This window comes from Erigeron canadensis, chromosome 4 (assembly GCF_010389155.1).
Source record: "Erigeron canadensis isolate Cc75 chromosome 4, C_canadensis_v1, whole genome shotgun sequence".
In the NCBI taxonomy this organism is placed as follows: domain Eukaryota; kingdom Viridiplantae; phylum Streptophyta; class Magnoliopsida; order Asterales; family Asteraceae; genus Erigeron; species Erigeron canadensis.
This window is the reverse complement of record NC_057764.1, coordinates 1,195,798-1,215,264: the sequence shown is the minus strand read 5'-3', so window position 1 is coordinate 1,215,264 and position 19,467 is coordinate 1,195,798. Positions and strand designations below refer to the sequence as shown.

General features: G+C 32.8%; 1 protein-coding gene across 1 annotated transcript; it reads left to right on the top strand.

The window, feature by feature from the left end:
• Positions 1-13,055: 13,055 nt before the first annotated feature.
• On the top strand, positions 13,056-18,809 carry LOC122596102 (actin-related protein 3). The gene is made up of 9 exons (XM_043768622.1): positions 13,056-13,321; positions 14,079-14,547; positions 15,057-15,203; positions 15,291-15,383; positions 15,782-15,901; positions 16,186-16,296; positions 16,837-16,962; positions 17,271-17,369; positions 18,455-18,809. The coding sequence occupies exons 1-9, from the start codon at positions 13,272-13,274 to the stop codon at positions 18,533-18,535; spliced, it is 1,296 nt and encodes a 431-aa protein (XP_043624557.1). The 5' UTR covers positions 13,056-13,271; the 3' UTR covers positions 18,536-18,809.
• The last annotated feature ends 658 nt before the right edge of the window (positions 18,810-19,467 follow it).

The window sequence follows — 19,467 nt, the reverse complement described above, 5'->3', positions numbered from 1 at the left end:
TGTACATGGTTGCCCAATAAATTAAAATATTGATGTGTATCACCCACAAACTTATAATTTTTGTACATGGTTAACCAAAACGACCTGCTATAGTCGGTTTCACTTTATTGAGCTGACGTGACAATTTAGCTGGTCATGACATAGCAGCTTACGATTTAAATGTATTTTTTCTTTTGTACATGGTTGTCCAATTTACTTTTTTTATTAATGTTATCATCAACAAACTTGTAAATTTTGTATATGGTGACCAAAAGCACCGTTAAATTAATAATATGGATACTAAGTGTGCATTATACATGATTGACCAAAACTTCTCTTATTATTTAAATTAATAATATGAATATTAGGTGTATATTATACCGATGACATGGATCTTAATAAACTAACATTCTTCACAATGGTCTCGTTTTTTTTTAAATAAAAAAACTAATAGATGAAAGAGACATGACGGACTGTTTTATCCGGTGATGAAACAAACGGCGGGATGAAACAACCAACCACATCTATTTCATATTGTGGTTGTTGAGTTAATAAAAATGAGACCACGTCTGTATTTGGTGAAAAATGTTGGATTTATTAATACAGACTAAATATCCATATTGTTAATGTTAATAATAAGAAAAACATTTTCACCATTTCTACCGGTTATAACAGGTGTTTTGGGTCAACCATGTACAAAGTTTACAAGTTTGTGGGTATACACATCAATTTAAAAAGTTTATTGGGCAACCATGTACAAAAGAAAAAGTACGTTTAACAGGTAAGCTGCAACATCATGACCAGCTACTGCCACGTCAGCTCAATAGAGTGTAACCGACTATTACAGGTAGTTTTGGCCAACCATGTACAAAATTTATAAGTTTGTGGGTGATATACATCAATATTTTAGTTTATTAAGCAACCATGTACAAAAGGAAAAGTACATTGGTCTTCCAGTGATTAATCCTTTTTTTACTATTATTTTCTTTCCCTATTCATTCTTATCATATATTTTCTTTTATTTAAACTCGAAAATACAACGAAAAGGTAAACTAGTAATTACACCCATGAATTAAAAAAATTTGATCCAAATCAGACCCAAAATGACTTGAAAAATTTTAGATAAAAAAGACCTTAATCCCTTTTTTCACTTTTTTTATTCCTAAAATAACTACACTACCTCATCTAACATCAATTACTTTTACATTCACCATCATTGCCCCCGTCGTCGCCGCCACCACCACCGGTGCCCCTATTATCATTGTTCGTATTGTGCGAACATATGACTCTTTTTACCTTTAAGGAGAAATCTTAAATGATATCAACATCCCTCACATCATCAATTTTAGTCATCACAAAATAAGGCGCATGCTCCCAACACCCCCCTTTCTTCAACTTATAGGATGGTCCCCTCTTCATCTTGTCTTTATTTTCCCATCTTTATTTATTGCTTTAATATTTGCTCTTGCCTTCTTTTATATCTTCTCTCGAGGTATATCTAAAACCCATCAAATCTCATTCTGTTTTTGCTATCATACTCATATATATCTTTCTATTTTAAGTAGTGATGTACACATAAGTTCTCTATTGTTTATTATAATTCCCTTTATAATTTTAAATTTCTAGTTTTATAGTTTTTGTTGATGGGTTTTATACAGATCCAAAAATGATGAGAGGAAAGTGATAGGTTTCAAATTTAGATGATCAGTGCAACTGCCATTTGAACTTGAAAAGTTTATAAGTTTATACACTATAATTACACCATTATTAATTTCAACAAGTTTTCAAAACAATATTAGCAACAATAACACTACAACATTGACTGTCTTGATGATGATCAACTTACGGATGTTGTTCATGTGATTTTATCAAATGAAAACAATCTAGACAAATTTATATCTCTGTTGCTTACTAATGACGAAGATAAAATCTCGGCGAAGGATGCACTACACTTTTGGGGCTATTGGAATTTCGGTTGTTTCGATCTGGCTTCTGCGAGATAGTAGACTTTCGGGCATTATTAACAACTGGGTTCTCAAGACAAAAGAATCAACAGTTTGGTTTTTGAGGGACAATGTAATGCAAGCGTTTAAGGTCATAAGAGATGCACTTTTGGAGGGGTACAGGGGCAGTAACATTGACAAGGAAATAATGGAATCCAAAAGATGGCAAGAAATTGATTCTGATATACTTCGGGAAACGCACAGGTCTAAAGTTCCCACCAAATGCACCTGATCAAGAAATGTATAATATCGTGGAGAACAGTATCGAGGAGCATGTATTTGGGCATCCAATCCGAAGTTTTTTCACGGGAGTATCTGCTCGATCAATGCTTATCCAACTCTTGAAGGTAAATCTTGAAGCTGAAAAGACAATCCCTGCGCTAATATGCCTCCAAATGTTGACCACTCATCTCAAGTTTGTCGTTTTTGGTTTAATACCGACAATCATTGTCTCTGTTGGTGTGGGTAAACTATCATCTCAAGTTTGTCGTTCTTCCCACGTCTCTTCGTCTTTCCCGGATTAGATTGAGGACTTACTAGTGGTACACTAGCAGCCCTTGTCATCAACTAGGAAACAACCTGAAAACACAAACAAAGAAAAACCATAAAACACACCAGGTTACACAAACAAAACAAAACAGAAAATTTAGACTAAAAATCGAAAATTAACCTAAGAAAACAAGTAACTCTCATGCACGTGAGTACAAGAAAGGATCCACTATGAAATCTCAAACTAAAACTCTAAAATTAGTCCCCAGCAGCGGCGCCAAAAACTTGATGTGTGAAAATCGAGTTAAATTTAAATACTAGAAATACTCCGAATCAGATACCACACACAATCGGGCAGTGGACCCGTCCGTATGCAATATAGACCAAAGTAAGTTCAGGTTCGTTCCACAGAGACTACAAAGAGCTAGCGAGTTTTAAGTAGCTAAAAAGAGTTTGGTTTTTTAAAGACACCACGTCATCTTGGTTTTTATATTAAAAAGTTAGTTGATTGAAAGAGTTAGAAGATCCGAAGAATTTATCGAAAAGAGAATTGTCGTATATCAAATAGAATTAAAAGATCATCCACTTCGACTCCATGACACACATTATTTAAGTTGCATCTATGTTAAAACCAATTCAACTTATTGATTTTATAACGAGGTAGAACAAAGAACTCACTAGTTGCGCACCTAGCTTATTACCCTATCCGACCCATTAACCAATCTTTCGACCCCTAAGTTCCGGTGACCACCTTCCCTATCAAGACCTACTAGATTGACGAATTTGTATTGTTATTGTAAACAATCTTGTCTATTGATTTTACCAAACCATTAACACTTTGAATTCTATTATCTAATTGTTGTTTATTGTCTTTTTACCACAAGCTAACACCTATTAATTGTACCCAATTAACTAGAACAATGTACTCCTAAACTTAGATACATCTAAATCATTCATACATTATCAACAAAATAGTAGATAAGAGCACAAGAACTCAAAACATTAAGATTACGACAAAACGTTTAACAATCAACTTGAATTCAAAAGATTATGCAACCATTATTCAATTTGTTAATTCATCTCAGTGGATGATGAAGTTATTTAGCTAGACATAATCATAAATAAGTCACAAATAGTTAAAGAAATAGTAAACATCTTGTACCAAAGTGTGAAAGAGAATGAAAAGCTAAAAAAATCGACGTTTGAATGCCTTGAAACTCACGAGCAACCCTTAGATCTTGATGGACGAAAAAGCTGTTGAATATTGCCTCAAAGAACCCTAAAATCGACTGGAAGTGAATGTATATCGAATGGGAGGGTTTTGGTCTTGTATTTATAGTAAAATCTCAAAAACCCTTTTGCCGACCTAGTTTGTGCGACGCACAAAAACCACTTTCCTTATTTTGGGCGCCAGATATGCGGCACATAGCTCTCCTGTGCGCCGCACAGTAACTTTTGCCAAATTCCCTGATCAAAATTCCTTGTTTTCGTGCGCCGCATATAGCTTCAGAACTCACGAAACTTGCATTTTTCAACTCGTCTTCACTCGTGCTCGTCCAAGAACCATCCTAATGCATCTTTTAACCTTCCAAATGGCATTTCTAACCAATGTACCTGTTCTAAGCCTGGAATCACTAACAATACCATCAAAGCATCGAATATACATGTAATTTGCACATAATTAAGCTTAAAACAACTTAGAAACGATATGGGAACGTATATACAAATGGACATATCATATGCCACGCCCCCTCACACTTTTGTGGGTAAGTTTACCCGCTATCCGCTAAAGTTCCAACTAAATTAACCCCATATCCAAAAACAAAATACTAGGAACTTATTTTAATGTCAAAACTACAAAAAGGGTTAATTTATTACCTTAAAATTATTGGGGTGTTACAGAAGTATTATACTTTTATTTTTAAATCACAATTGTAGATATATTACTAGTTGTATACAATTTGCTTTAAAATAGCTCATAATCTGCGTAAAAGATCTACTCACATGGACTTGTATTTATGTTTTTTTTAATATCTATATTATTGTACTTTGTTAAAATATTTTTGTTTAGTATAAAATAAAATTAAAAAAAGGAAAGAAAAAAAAAAGAAAAATGTAGCATTATCCTAGTCAACTGACACAAATTGTTTACAACATTTTAAAGATAAGATAAATTATTTAATATATAAATTTAAATCTAAAAAATGTAAGTAAAAACAAACTTAAAATAATATACGAACTCATATATTGTATTTCATGTTTTGAAATATTGTTTTGTATACAACATTTAATGTGTTGAAACATTTAATTAATTAAATGATAAAAAAAAATTTAAAAACCAAGCTTCTTAAGTTGATGACAGAAAATTGTAATAAATATAAATTAAGTATTTAGGCCTAAAAAGTGTAAATTACTAATAAAAATAAAAAATGTAAATTAACGAGACTTTTTCTAAAAATTTTAACATAAATACTAATATAATAATATACTTGTATAACGATTATTAAAAATTATAATTCATAATTAAACTAAATGATGCCATAAGCGGGAGTCAATTTAATGAAATCGAGCGACGTGATTGGTCAATAAGTCATTAATTCAATTGTCTTATAGTATTGATGTGTCATTTTTTATACCATTTCCCACGTGATTTTAGAACCAATTATTCGTTATTTTTATAGTTTTATATCCAACTTTCGATGCTTTGAGGGTGTGTTAAGTGTTTTCAGGTTGGAAATTGATTAAACGTTGATTTTGATGAGTTATGGAAGAAACGGGAGAAGGTTTCGGTTGAATCAAGCGAAAGACGAAGAAAACGAAATCTGGAAGTTGTAACGGCCATTACTATTGTAACGGGCGTTATATAGTTGGGTTTCACCTGTAACTTGCAGTTACTGTACTAACTTGCAGTTACTGGAGTAACGACCAGTTACTAGAGTAACGGCCGTTACAAGGAAGAAGAAAACTAATGGTCAGTTAGCCCACTAACGGCCGTTACACGCTGTTTTTGTATACATAGACGATCAGGGTTCAGTTTTTGAGGACGAATTTTTGCATAAAAGTTCTTTAGTTTTCTCATAGTTAGAGGCTTTTGGAGCAAACAAGTTGTTAGGGTTTTATCTCTTTTCAGCTTTGGATTGTAATCATCATTGCTACCGGATTATCTTCAATCATTTTGGTATAATATGATTTCTTCTCTTTTCGTTTGTTCTTGTATTTTAATTATGAGTAGCTAAATCTCTTGTACCCGCTTGGGTAGTAATCATGTCATAGGGTCGAATTAATGTTGCTTGTAAGTGTTGAACAAGGTTTATATGTTTAATTGAAGATCCATATTTATTTGGATTTAAATATTGTTTTCAACTTTTATATTAATTGATTGATAATTGTAATTAGAAGTTCATGAGAAATCTATGTCATTGTCAATTGATTTATGAAACGGTTAATCGGTCTATAATTAACCTAAAATCGTTGGAGTTCGGGAGAAACCAACGATAAAGATTTTAAACAGTTAAATTCATTTCGAGTGAGTCAACGCTTATGATAGATGGATCTAATTAGGCGAATAAGCAGTTCAGGAGAAAGCTTTTAAAGATTAAATCATTAAATCAACTTAGGTTCTTAATGCTTAATTGTTTTGAGTAGAAATTAAGTGCGGGAGCAATAATCATATCTAAAACAATTAAAGTTTCAAGTATAACGGGAGTTCATCTTGTCTACCTTCTAAGTCGTTCAACAAATGCAAGTAATATTTAGACCCGATGATTAGCATGTGAGCTGATCCAAGTAGGTGTTCTTTTTAAATCTTTGTTAAGATTCAACAACCAAATATTCTCTTGCGATTAATCCTACGGGATTACTGACTTTTCTTACTAACTTTTGCAACGTGGCAATTCGGCCACAAAACCCCCTTTTTAATCTGAATCACTTTATTGTAACAATTGCTTAATAAGTCCTTGAGTTCGACCTCGGTTTACCAAGTCAACTATATTGCATACGAACGGGTTCACTGCTCGCTAGTGTGTAGTAGTCAGTAGCTAGGTATTTCGTGTTTATAAATTTAAGACTAGAAAATACACATCAAGTATATATTAAGATTAAGATTAAGATAAGATACGTAAGTAATGTTAATTATTGTGTGTATTCAAAATATCAAAATCCTGCATTTATAATTTGATTTTATAGAGACGATGCAACTAACCTATACTTATAAATTTTCTTTATTACCTAATAAAAATTATACCATCTTGTTGAAAAGTTTGAAGTTAACCATTTTACCCTTAATGAACCCCTTCTTTACTAATTATGAAAATTACTCAATTGTCTTTAATAAACTAATTTTACACCTTAAATCCTCTTAAAAAATCTCTATTACCGCCTTTACATTAATTACATTTACATCGACCTACATCATTGACGTCACCGCCAACGTTGCCGACATCACTACCGGTCGTCCTTACCATCAGATCATCGTCGTTGCTCGTCGCCGCATTATGCGAGTACTATAGTTATTTTAATGCATGCATACTTTATACATACATATCTATATTACTTAATTTTAGATTTTATTTTATATGGAAAAAACTCATATTATTCCTCTTACTATTTTTACATATCATACTAGGTATTTTACCCCGCGCGATGCGCGACTAATTAAAAAGTTATTTTATGCATTAGTAAATAGTTAATCTACATGTTTATCTTGTGGAAATCAATTATGTTATAGTTCATGCCTTCATGGTTAAATCCTTGAACATTCTGATCAGCTTTTATCTTTTCTGACATCACAATCGATATCATAGTCATTTAATCTACTTTGGTGATTACACACCCTTAATAATCCTAAATACAATTAAGAAATAAAGTATTTTATCTCCGTTAATCCAAAACCCATTTGTAAAGCTCAAGTAACTATTGTTATTATCATTATATTATAGACTTTGTTTTGTGGTTAGAATAACAATCAATTTGATTACTTTATTTTATGTGTTTCCGCCAAGAGAACGAAGGAGAGAAACAACACAATTGTGTTGGACAACTTTATATTCTTAATTTAATATGAGTTTTGATTTTTTTTTTTATATCTTATGTATTTAGTTTTGATTTAATATTTTTATATTATATTTAATAAAATAAATTATATTGGTTTGAGAAGAAGTATTATAAGATAAATATTATGAAAAATGTATGAAGATGCCAAATAGGATAAAATCCTATGTGGTAATTTAAAATTGATGTATTATCACAAACTTAATTAATAAACATATTCATGAGTATTAAATTATAAACCATAAAAAGATGGTATAAATGTATAACATACCAATACTAATAGGTGAAGCCTAAATGGGGTTTCTACGGTTGAGTTAAGGGATGATGATGTTCGTGGATATATACAACACAATGGTTGCCCGCTTCGACTACCATTAAGTGTACAATCTGTAAAACCACGGACGGTTTGCTTTCAGTTTTCGGTAAATTGCTTATAATATATTAAACTTATGATTCAAGGTGATGAATAAATGATCATAACTCGTGGGTCTTTGAATGGTTATGCCAAAAATTATATACACATTATATGTTTTAAGCAAATATTATCAAATAAGGATATTCATGAATTTTACGTTGTATATAGCATATATGTGAATGATCACAATCCATAAACAGTTTGTCAAATATGTTTACCAAATTTAGATCTAGTGGATCTAAATTTTCAAACAAAGGGTGCTTCTTTTTTTATTTGCGTACGTAACTTATTTTTTAAATATTGTATGTATATAGTTTCTATATATTTAAAATTTAGTAATGTATTTAATTTAAGATAAATATAGTAAAAAAGTTATGAAGATGTCACGTAAGACAAAATCCTATATGACAATTTTTAAAGCTAGCATTAAGTTGAAAGAATGCTTTAGAAGACCAGGAGTCTTACTGTTTTAATCCTAGCTATTTTACCCGCGCGATGCGCGAGCTGTTATAATTAGTGTCCAAAAATACTTAAAAATAAAAGTTCAGATGTACATGTATTCATGATTGGTTCATGATGTTTTGTTGTTTTTATTGTTATATCACCATATTATACATAACCAATTGGTAGATATTTCTAAATTATACAAAATTCATAAGATAAATAAAAAAAAAGAAACATTAACGACAATCACTTGTATTCCGATTTTTTTTCTTTGTGACTCCATCCTAGGATTGGTAAACAACAATCACTTGCAAATCACAAATAGTGATAAAGCTAGTAAACAAAAAGTTTCAAATCATACCAAGTCATTCTCACTCGTTACTCATATAAAATGTAAAAGATTAATAATATTATCAACAAAAGGCAACATACTCAATAAACTTATGGTTATGCAATTATATTTATAATAGTTTTATCAAGCTTGGATTCTTATTGTTTTATTATGTATATAGATAATAAAACTATGTCAAGAAAGAGTTTCAAATTGTTGGTTTAGATTGATCTTAAATACTTTTGCTACAATTCCATGGTGTGTTGCTCGTTCTTCAAGCATTCAAAATAATACATAAAAATTCGATAAACAAATATATAGTTTTTATATTAATGCAATTTGTAAACAATATCAACTACTAAAACTTGAAATATATAATTCTCTATATTCTTGAGATTTCATGATATAACTTCCAATATTGCATATTTTTCCTCATACACGTACGATGCTTTTTTTTTTTTAAAGTAACAGGATTTCCATTGTTAATCTTGTATTATATAGTTTCATTTATTTATTTAATATTTACTGTATTTAACTTTAAAGTAATAAGTTATTCTTGTATTTAATATTTAATTTGATTAAAGATATATAAATATTGTCAAAAAAATTATAGAGATGCCATGTATGTAAAATCCTATGTGGCAACTTTTTAGTATAGGTTTAGTTTTGAAGATGTCTTTAAAAAGCTTGGTTTACTACTTTTTTAATAATTATATAGATACTTTATCTCTTAATATAAATAAGAAAAATATAAATACCTAGGAACCTCTTAGCCCCGTAGAGAAATTTTTTTTTTTCTCAAATTAATGACCCTGCAACGTTGCCTGGATGTGAGATCCCAAAAAACTTGGCTAGTGGAATATGATTTTGCAGAGATTCAAACCTGGGTGGTATTCCCACCAAGTCATTTTTGGAGGGCAGGAGGCCACTAGGTTGTAACCCAGATGGCTTCTCTTAGAATATTTACAATACCCTTTTATATCAGTTACACATACTTCAATTATCTACACTACTCGATGTCGACGTCGTTGCTACCACCACCAATTAGCCACCGCCATCACCATCAGTCGCCGCCATAATGTGTGGAAATTTCTCTAATATGTATATATATTATCAACAACAACACATGCATACACGATTGTTTTGTGTCTTATATTTTTGTTGAAGCCCATTTGAAATTAGTTATTGTTTTTCTTTCGTATTATAATTTACATGACCGTAAAAGTTTATGTGAAAACTTTATGACTTGGAAAAATTATGAAAACATTGAAGTTATAACTTGACAAGTTGATACTCTGTATATTCATACGTAAATGATACATATATACAAATTTGTTTACATATAAACAAATTTATGTAAATATAATACTGTATAATATTACTGGATATATGTAAACAATGTTCACGTAAATCTTGCGCGTTAAACAAAAAGGGTGCAATATGGTGGAAAGACAAACGTTTCAAACCTTCGGCCGATTCAAATTACTCGATCGAAAGTCTCAAAATTTGATAAAAACAAAACCAAAGTAGTATTAACTTTAGGGTTCTACAAATTACAACCTTAAAATCAAGGTTGCGGAATTCGGAATTGATTCGGTTAATAGTGAGTTTTTTATGTATAAAATAATAGTTTTTGAAATTATATGTAAAAAAAATAAAAAAATAATATATATAAAACTTCAAAGTTAAACATAACATAAATTTTTCAACCTAAACATAATTATCTAGAAACACTAACATAACTGATAAAAGCTTTAAAAAAAAGAAAAAAAAAGTTTAACTTTGGTTGATCCGATTCGATACAACGGAGTCTTGACTGATACAACTGAGTCTTGACCGATGCAACCAAGTCTTGACCAAGTTGACCCGAGTCTGGAACCCTTACCGATTTTTAGACCGGGCCAAACTCGTATCGTCGGGTCAACTGATGAGCGTCCATTTTGTGATAAAAAAAACCCCTATCGAAAGGCTTCAATTCAATGCTTAAATATATTATTATTCCAGAACTATTGGTACTTAATGAACGTATGATTATACAGGTTCACGGAAGATGTGAGAGAGGGTAAATGACATGAAGTGACTCAAGAAGGAAGCCTATGAAGATTACAAGACACAAGGAAGTGATTCGAGAGCCAAACGAAGATGCGAAAGCTTCAGCAGGAGTCACCAGCGCCGCTGGCCAACAACCAGCGCCACTTCTCATGTCACTAGCGCCACTAGCCCAGTGAAGCCCAGGACCAGCGCCGCTGGTCGACCCAGTTCAACAACCGACTTTCACCTCTATGTAAGCCGAACTAACCCTCAAAACCCTAGGAGAGAGCCGATTCAGCAGCTCTAGCTGCCCAACAACAACCCTAGATCGACTTTGCAGATTCCAAGGAGGTTTTGGAGCTTCTAACGCCTTCCGATCTTCATTCTTGGTCTAGATCTTTTATCTTTTATTTACTTATATTATCAAACAATGTCTTTTATCTTCACATACTTTGTTATTCCTCTAATAATGCTAGGCTAGTAGGTTGAATACTTGTTTGGATCGATGTGATCATGTAGACGCTTATTGTTTTACTATGTTTGTTTAGATTTTGTTGGAGTGTGTTTTACTGTTTATCGTAGATCCATGTTTATTAGTAATTCATGTTGCTATTGGTTTTATATCTGAACATATTAGTTTAATTCTGATGGTTGTCTATGATCATACACTAGGACTAATATGCTAGGACGGAAAACGACTAGTCGGTCTATAACTAGAAGTAAAAAGTGACTCACTTATAACTAAGGGATCCAGAACCATAGTAACTAGGATGAATTGAACATAAAGCTTAGCAATGTCAGACGTGATCCTTTGACTTGGAAACGAGCATTGTGGTCGCTGGAGAGAATTATATCTAGCCATGGCTTAAGAGCTGGGTAATTAAAAGATGAATTAGTAACACAAACTTTAGATCATTAATGCTTAAACAATGAATCTAGCGAGAATTTGTTTATAGGGTAGTGTGGGTCTAGCGACAACACTATTAATTAGGCAAACGAAATCTAACGAGAATCTGAGCCGTGATAAAGTTTCCAACAGACTAGCAAACCAGTAGGATAGTATTTGGCCGTACCATGAGATCGGAGATACCAAACAAGTATTTTAATTTAACTGCTGTTATTAGCTTTTCTCAAACTATTTTCAGACCTAGCCTCTCTCTGAATAAGCGGTTGCGGCTATTTATTTACTTTAAAGTATTAGTTATTTAGAAATTAGTCACAAACCCCCAAAACAACTAGAAGTACACATATTACTAGATTAGGTAACACAACACGTCCGTGTGAACGATCCTGTAGCTTATCACTAGACTATACTACATTGACCGGGTTCTCTGCTCGTTAGTGTGGTTTGTTTTAAAATAGTTACTTGTACAACATTATAAATTTAAATACAAAACTAAACCAAACATCATCAGCCGATACACGATCCGACTCGGCTGTATCGGTTGTGTCGACCGAGTTTCACAACACTGCTTTAAATTATATTTAAGGTGTATAAAGTAGTTATATACTTATCGTATTTATCAATTTTTCTTAACTATATATAAATAATATATATATATATATTATATATATATATAAAGTAGCACGGTACTGTGCAATGCAGTGGTGGTTGTGACAACAACAATGTGGTGATTGGGGTGATGCGAGTGGTGTAGATTATTTGATGTAAAGTTTTTTTTTTTGAAAGGTGTGTGGATCATTTGTTCGCCACCGGAGATCTAGCTTACGTTGTCTTAACCAGGTCCGCGCGAAAGAGCCTTCTCACCCTCAATACCTAGTAGGAGGTGAAACTTCCAACTAAACCGTCCGAAGGCACGACATTTAATTGGGATAAAACTATGCCCTCCCCTGTAAGACTCAAACCTGTTCCACTGGAGGACTTTATTGTGAAATTCCGTAATATATCATTCTTATGCCTCGAACTCAAGACTACTAGCATGTAAAGCTGGTGCTCAACCATTGAGCTATAATGAAAAGTACGGGAAAGTAATTGATTTAAAAAATTAATTGATATATTTAAAAATAAAGTGTTAAAAGTAGTTTATGCAAATTTTTTTAAAGATTTTAACTAAAAATATTACATAAATTCAAAGCTTAAAGTATTGTTTATTTTTTATATAATATTATCAATTATAATAAAATTTAACTGTGATAAAGGTGATGTTTATTTGAGATTTAATTTAAATTAAGTCATGATTTAATAAAAAAATATTTAATTTATTAAATCGGGTTTATTTTTTTACTTGTTAAACAAAAAAACATGTTAAGTCATGATTAAAAAACACAAAGATGCCCCTAATTTTGATATATTCATTTCGATCATTAGCAATCACACTGGGACTGGGGTCGGTTATAGTTGTTGAATTGGCGCTTTCGCTTACAATCGAATTCGCCCCCAAACCCTTATTAAAATGATCATCCTCCTCCTCACCACTTCAGATCCATTTTCACTTCATTAATTTCCATTTCTTTCTTTTATTTTCTCATATATATAATAAATTTCAATACGTTTTTTTTCATTATAATAATGGATCCTTCCACATCTCGACCTGCTGTTGTCATCGATAATGGCACCGGGTAATTTCCACTTATTATTATATCGTTAATTCTCATTATTATTTATATCTAAATACTTATTTTTTATTGATCACCAAGTGTTTGATGAAGTGCTTGAATTAGATTCATTTATATTTATGCACATTACTTGTTTGATTAAATGTCTTCAAAATAATACATTGCTTATTTTAAACCTTCTGCTATTGTATGTATCCGACCTCTTATAATTTAGTTACTTGGTTGCCACGCTACCAGAAGATGGAGTCGGATAAATGCGATAGCGATAACCTAAAGTTCGATACATATAATGACAAGTTTTAAAGTAGGAGACATGCCAATGTGGGGTTAGCTCACTTGGCGGAGGCTCTTGCCTTTTGGGATGAAGTCGATGGTTCAATCCTTGGCAATGGGTACTTTAGGATTATTTGGGATAGTTTAGGAGTAGAGTAGATTTGCCGTTCAAAAAAGTGAAAGAAAAAAAATATGACACATACAGCAGGTTTTCGGGTGAAGTTAGATTCATTTAGTAATTATTTAAGCCTTAAGCTTTCTGTTTCTTCATGGTGTGATATATCTGACATGGTATGACATGGTACCTTATATGGCTGCCACATTAACATAAACTAATGGTTACATGATGAAAAGGTTTGAAGTTGATTTATGAAAATATAAGTTTAAAGTAGCATGAAGACAATAGTCGTTTCGTGTGAAGTTGGGTATCTTTAAAAACACTTAAACATAAAATTATTTTTTATAACCTTTGGTGATGGTAATGCAGGTATACAAAAATGGGTTTTGCAGGTAATGTGGAACCGTGTTTTATTGCTCCGACAGTTGTTGCAGTTAACGAATCGTTTATAACACAGCCAAACCGTAACTCTAATAAGAGCAGTAGTAGCTGGCTGGCGCAGCATAGCGCCGGTGTGATGGCTGATCTTGATTTTTTTATTGGGGAAGAAGCTATATCTAAATCCAGAAGTAGTGGTAGTTATAATCTAACTTACCCAATTAAACACGGGCAAGTGGAGAATTGGGATGCAATGGAACGGTTTTGGCAGCAGTGTATTTTCAATTACTTGCGGTGTGATCCAGAAGACCATTACTTTTTATTGACCGAGAGTCCACTGACTCCACCAGAAAGTCGAGAGTATACTGGTGAGATTATGTTTGAGACATTTAATGTTCCTGGGCTTTATATTGCAGTGCAGCCAGTACTTGCTCTTGCTGCGGGGTACACCACATCTAAGGTTAGTTGTTATGACTATTATTATCAAGGAAGTGCATTTATTATTCTTCAGTGCGATGTTCATTACGAAGTCTAAGGCTGTAGGATCATCCTTAGGCACATGTGTTGAAAAAAGTTGATAAAGTTACGGAAATGCGAAAGTTGAGTATGGCTGGCTAACACTTAAATTAGCGTCAAGGGTTTGTTACTTAAGTAATTAATGATGTGATACTTCAAGGGATATCAAGTATTTAATGAATTATCACTTTGTCAGTCTTCATGCTAGCAAATTATTTGTACTTAAGTGCAATGAAGTGGCATCTATACGTAAAGCATAACAATCAGACAAGTTAATGAAGCTAGGTACATAAAGAAAGTTGACAGTTTTATTGACTGGTCCATGCATACATAAATGATCAACATTTTTTCTTCCTGTTCGGCTGTTATGTTGCTTGTTATCTGTTCATTACATTGAATCATATATTTTTATGGTACAAACAACCTTTTACATTATCCTATACATGTGCATAGTGTGAGATGACAGGTGTTGTAGTAGATGTTGGAGACGGGGCCACTCATGTTGTACCTGTTGCAGAAGGTTATGTTATTGGGAGCAGCATTAAGTCGTTACCAATTTCAGGAAAAGATGTTACTCTATTCGTCCAACAGCTCATGCGGGTACGCTAATTTTAATTTACATCTTCGTTTTGGTTTTGCAAGCTTAATTAGTTGAGTTAATTCTTTTGTTGATGTTGGGTTATGCAGGAAAGAGGAGAGCATGTTCCTCCTGAAGATTCACTTGAAGTAGCTCGGAAAATCAAGGAGACTTATTGCTACACATGTGCAGACATTGTCAAGGTAGTTGCCTTTGTGAACTTTGGCAAATTGTTCAGGGAGATTTATTTCGGCCCAATAACGTATTAATGAGTTAATTTTGGTTGTGTTTCTTTCAAATATCTCAAAGAAAAACGCTAGCTGAAAGACCCCCTTAAATGTGTGTAGCCTGATAAATCATTTTATCTAATAAAGTTGTAATACGTGTCTTGTTCTTGTAGTTATAATTAATGCAAAATTGTTTAAGAAAAAAGGATAAACCGATTTTGCAGGTTAACCCTAACCGACATGTTTTAATCTGTACTGAAAAGTAACCATTGCCCAACCTACCCATCTTGCCACCTGTATCTTTTAACCATCGGTCTATTTAAAAGGCTTAATTTAAGCTTTTATGACTGGATTTTATTTCTTTAATTTCACAGGAGTACAATAAGCATGACAAAGAACCCGCTAAGTACATCAAACAGTGGAGAGGTATTAAACCCAAGACTGGGGCACCGTACTCATGTGATGTTGGTTATGAACGATTTCTTGGTCCTGAGGTATGTTTGTGTGTGCTTCGATCTTCTTGTAAAAGATAAAAAAAATTTGAAATAAGGAAGCAGGTTCTTCTTTAAAGTTTTATGATTTTTTCGTTTCTAATTGTTTATAGTTTTATACCCATGAGCCTTGGTCATGGTGGTATATGTGGTGACCATCAACTAACAGGTTGAGGGTTCTAGTCGCATAGTGGACAATCTATAAATATATGTGATATTTGTGTGGATCTATGTGTAATTGCCTTCATTGAAAATGGGTTAATAAGTTGCTATATTCTGTTGTGCAGATTTTCTTTAATCCAGAGATATACAGCTGTGACTTTACAACCCCTTTACCTGATGTAATAGACAAGTGTATTCAGTCTGCACCAATTGATACAAGAAGGGCGCTATACAAGGTAGACAATTTATTCCACTGCTGTTTCCACTAGATCTATCCCACAAATTGGATTGCTCATACTTAAATACCTTTTAAAATTAAGAAAAGTATAATTACAATTTTGCATAACAAAAATCAACTCTCAGTGCGGTAACACGGCGGAGCAGGTACTGGTTGAAATTGGCAATTTTTTAGTATGAGTTAAAGTAGGTCAAGTTGACCCGAACACACTTCTTTGTTTATTCTCATAGTTTTTAATATTAATAGTTAATGCATCTAATATGATTAAAAATTTAGAATAATGATTTTATTATAGTAATAGTAATATGAAATATTGTGTAAAGTACTCTAGGAGGTGCAGAGGTTGTTTGTGTAACAGGCACTTCACGATTTTAGACCCATTTTGCCTCACCTGTTCCGTGGGGATTTACGCTATTCCTTCATCAGAACTTACTTTCTTTTACTGCTTTCTAAAGAATCGACTGATTTGTTTGCTGTTAGTATGCAGGCAGTTGTTCTGTCCTAATTCCTAAGCTAATCCTTTTAACATTTATTTCAGAATGTAGTGTTGTCTGGAGGGTCAACCATGTTCAAAGACTTTCAACGAAGACTGCAACGTGATACAAAGAAGATCGTGGATGCTCGTGTTCTTGCAGCTAGCACACGACATAGTAATGAAGTAAAAGTAAGCATGCTTATCCAGCAAGTCACGGCATTATGACTATAACGTAGAGAGAAATTTATACCCATTGTATTCATAATGCATACAACGTATCATATCACATTATTTAAGAAACTGAGTTATTACTGTAATAATATCTATTTTGCGAACATATTTAGCATGCTGTTTGTTTATAAGTATTTTAAAAGTTGAACAATAACTAATACCAAAATGATCTGTTTTGACTTGTTACGGACCCTCCCATATTGCCACTTCTACTCTGGTATCGTTAAATGTAACAGGGAAGCAACTGATGTTTGTTTTGTTTTCAGGCACAGCCAGTTGAAGTTAATGTTGTCAGTCATCCCATCCAGAGATATGCTGTATGGTTTGGAGGCTCTGTACTTGCATCCACACCAGAGTTTTTTACGGTATTCTTTATTTCTTTTTTTAATGGAAATGGAGCGTGGTGATCATTTTTTTTTTTTAAATTCCATTTTAGCCATAATGGATTCAGTATCTCTTAGCATCTAAATTTTGTTTCTCCGCTTTTATGTATGTGATCTTCCCTACTCAATCAGTTATTCCCTTTGCATTCATCACTTTCCGAAAGACACCCAAACATCCTTTTTTCTGTGCCTTGGGCTAAAATGGTGTTTGGATGGGAGTATTGAAAGTATCTTATGTGGCAAGGAGCCAAGGAATAATCATAACCAAATCAGCAGTTCTGATTAAAATGGTTAAACAAGGTAGCCATTGGGAGAACCTGTGGCTGGATTGAATCCTATGCCCTCAAGTCACAACTTTATGATTATTTATTAATAAACTTTCTATGATGAAATAATATATAATCATATAATTAAACAAAATCGACTATAAAATAGTTTTAAGCATAGTGCTAGAAGCTAAATTTAGGATATGCATACTGTTTAGATATATTACATCCGTAAAACTATGTTTATTATCTAATTCTAGTGTAAGTTCCAAAAGTAAAAGGCAATGTTAATGGGATTTGAAACCATACCCCTTTTTGTTTGACAAAGATTAACTGCATGTAACTTTAAGCAACCTTGCAATTTCTAAAAACCTATGTAATTACAATAATTTCTTAGAATCTTGGGGGGCCAGCACCCTCCCCGGTGTTTACGTGGTTCTGCCCATGACTGTAGAAGTTAATGTTTGGATATACCTTTTCTCCCTGAGGTTGTAATCATACAATTAGATGTTTTGACTTTTGAGCGTTCGACATATTCTGATTTGTTAGGTAACATAAAGGTAGGTTGATCTAAAAGGACTTGTGTGAAAGAAAAAGAGAGACGTTTGATGAAATGGGAGTTTAAGTCTCTAAACTAGAATAGAAGAATGGGTAATTAGATTAACCTTAGATGACAATGGTTTCTTTGACTTTGACTCCTTAATAAGCGGATACTCAGCTAGTACAGACTCTATTTATTCAAACATTAGTTCCAACAGTCAGTGTGAAGTACCTCCTAATTTTGTTTGCTACTGTGGACAGGCTTGCCATACAAAAGCAGAGTATGAAGAATATGGGGCAAGCATATGCCGAACAAATCCCGTTTTCAAGGGTATGTATTGACCGGGGAGGTGTTCCTCGCTTCATGTTCTTGTACATTTTGCAGGTTAGCTTTGTTACAGAAGAGGTGTGTACTAGATGTTTCATTTCTTGTAAGAAAAAAGTGCTTTTTATCGTATTTTTTACGTAGAAGCAAATAGGGTTTGGTTTTAGGATCCCCAATGAAATAGAAGTATTTGTTTTGCTAACCAACCTTATAAGGTGACGGAATTTGAGTGCATAAAGGTGTCATCAATTCGTTAAAAATTATATACATCTGAAAGTAATTTTCATACCATCACCTTTGTATTTTGTTTCTTGTTTTCTACAGTTTTATGTATCTTTCTCCTGATGTGTTTTCCTGTACTTCTCAATTCTTTAATTTTTACACAACTAATTACTAGAAATAACACTCTACTTAAAATTTCATTTAAGGCACATAGCCACATACTTCTCATAAGTTGCTGAATATGGAAGAAGTTCGAAAGTAGTTGCTAACTTGTTATTCCATGTAAATATTTTGCTGTGGCAAATAAGGATATTGGCACAATGCTGGTTAACTTCACCAATGACTACTTTTTTGTGTTCCATGAATATTCTTTTACTTGGTTTCAAGACCATTTTACTGGCAACATATCACTATATTGCAGAATACAAAAACTTTCCTACAAGAGTGAATGGTTTCTTATGAAGCCTGGAAGGAAGATGTATTAGTTTCTTATAACCTAAAATTCTTTGACCTAGTGGTAAACCATCTTGGATGATGAGAGAAAATGTTTAGGAAACGGCCCTGGGAATACTGGTTAGGCAACGCGTATTATATGCCAGATGCTTGACTTTTTCTAAGTAGCTTGGACGTGGATCCCTCTTGTTTACTTGTATGTAATCTCTAAGGTTGAGTGTTTTGCTCGATATCATGAATCATCCTTTCTTTTTTTTTTTCCCCCCTCTGTTGA

Bases quoted from the DNA above. Each gene is read 5' to 3' on its own strand.
- LOC122596102 (XM_043768622.1), top strand. From the start codon at position 13,272: ATGGATCCTTCCACATCTCGACCTGCTGTTGTCATCGATAATGGCACC. The intron at 14,548-15,056 runs GTTAGTTGTTAT...ACATGTGCATAG, and splicing joins CGGGGTACACCACATCTAAG to TGTGAGATGACAGGTGTTGT. The intron at 15,384-15,781 runs GTAGTTGCCTTT...TTAATTTCACAG, and splicing joins CATGTGCAGACATTGTCAAG to GAGTACAATAAGCATGACAA.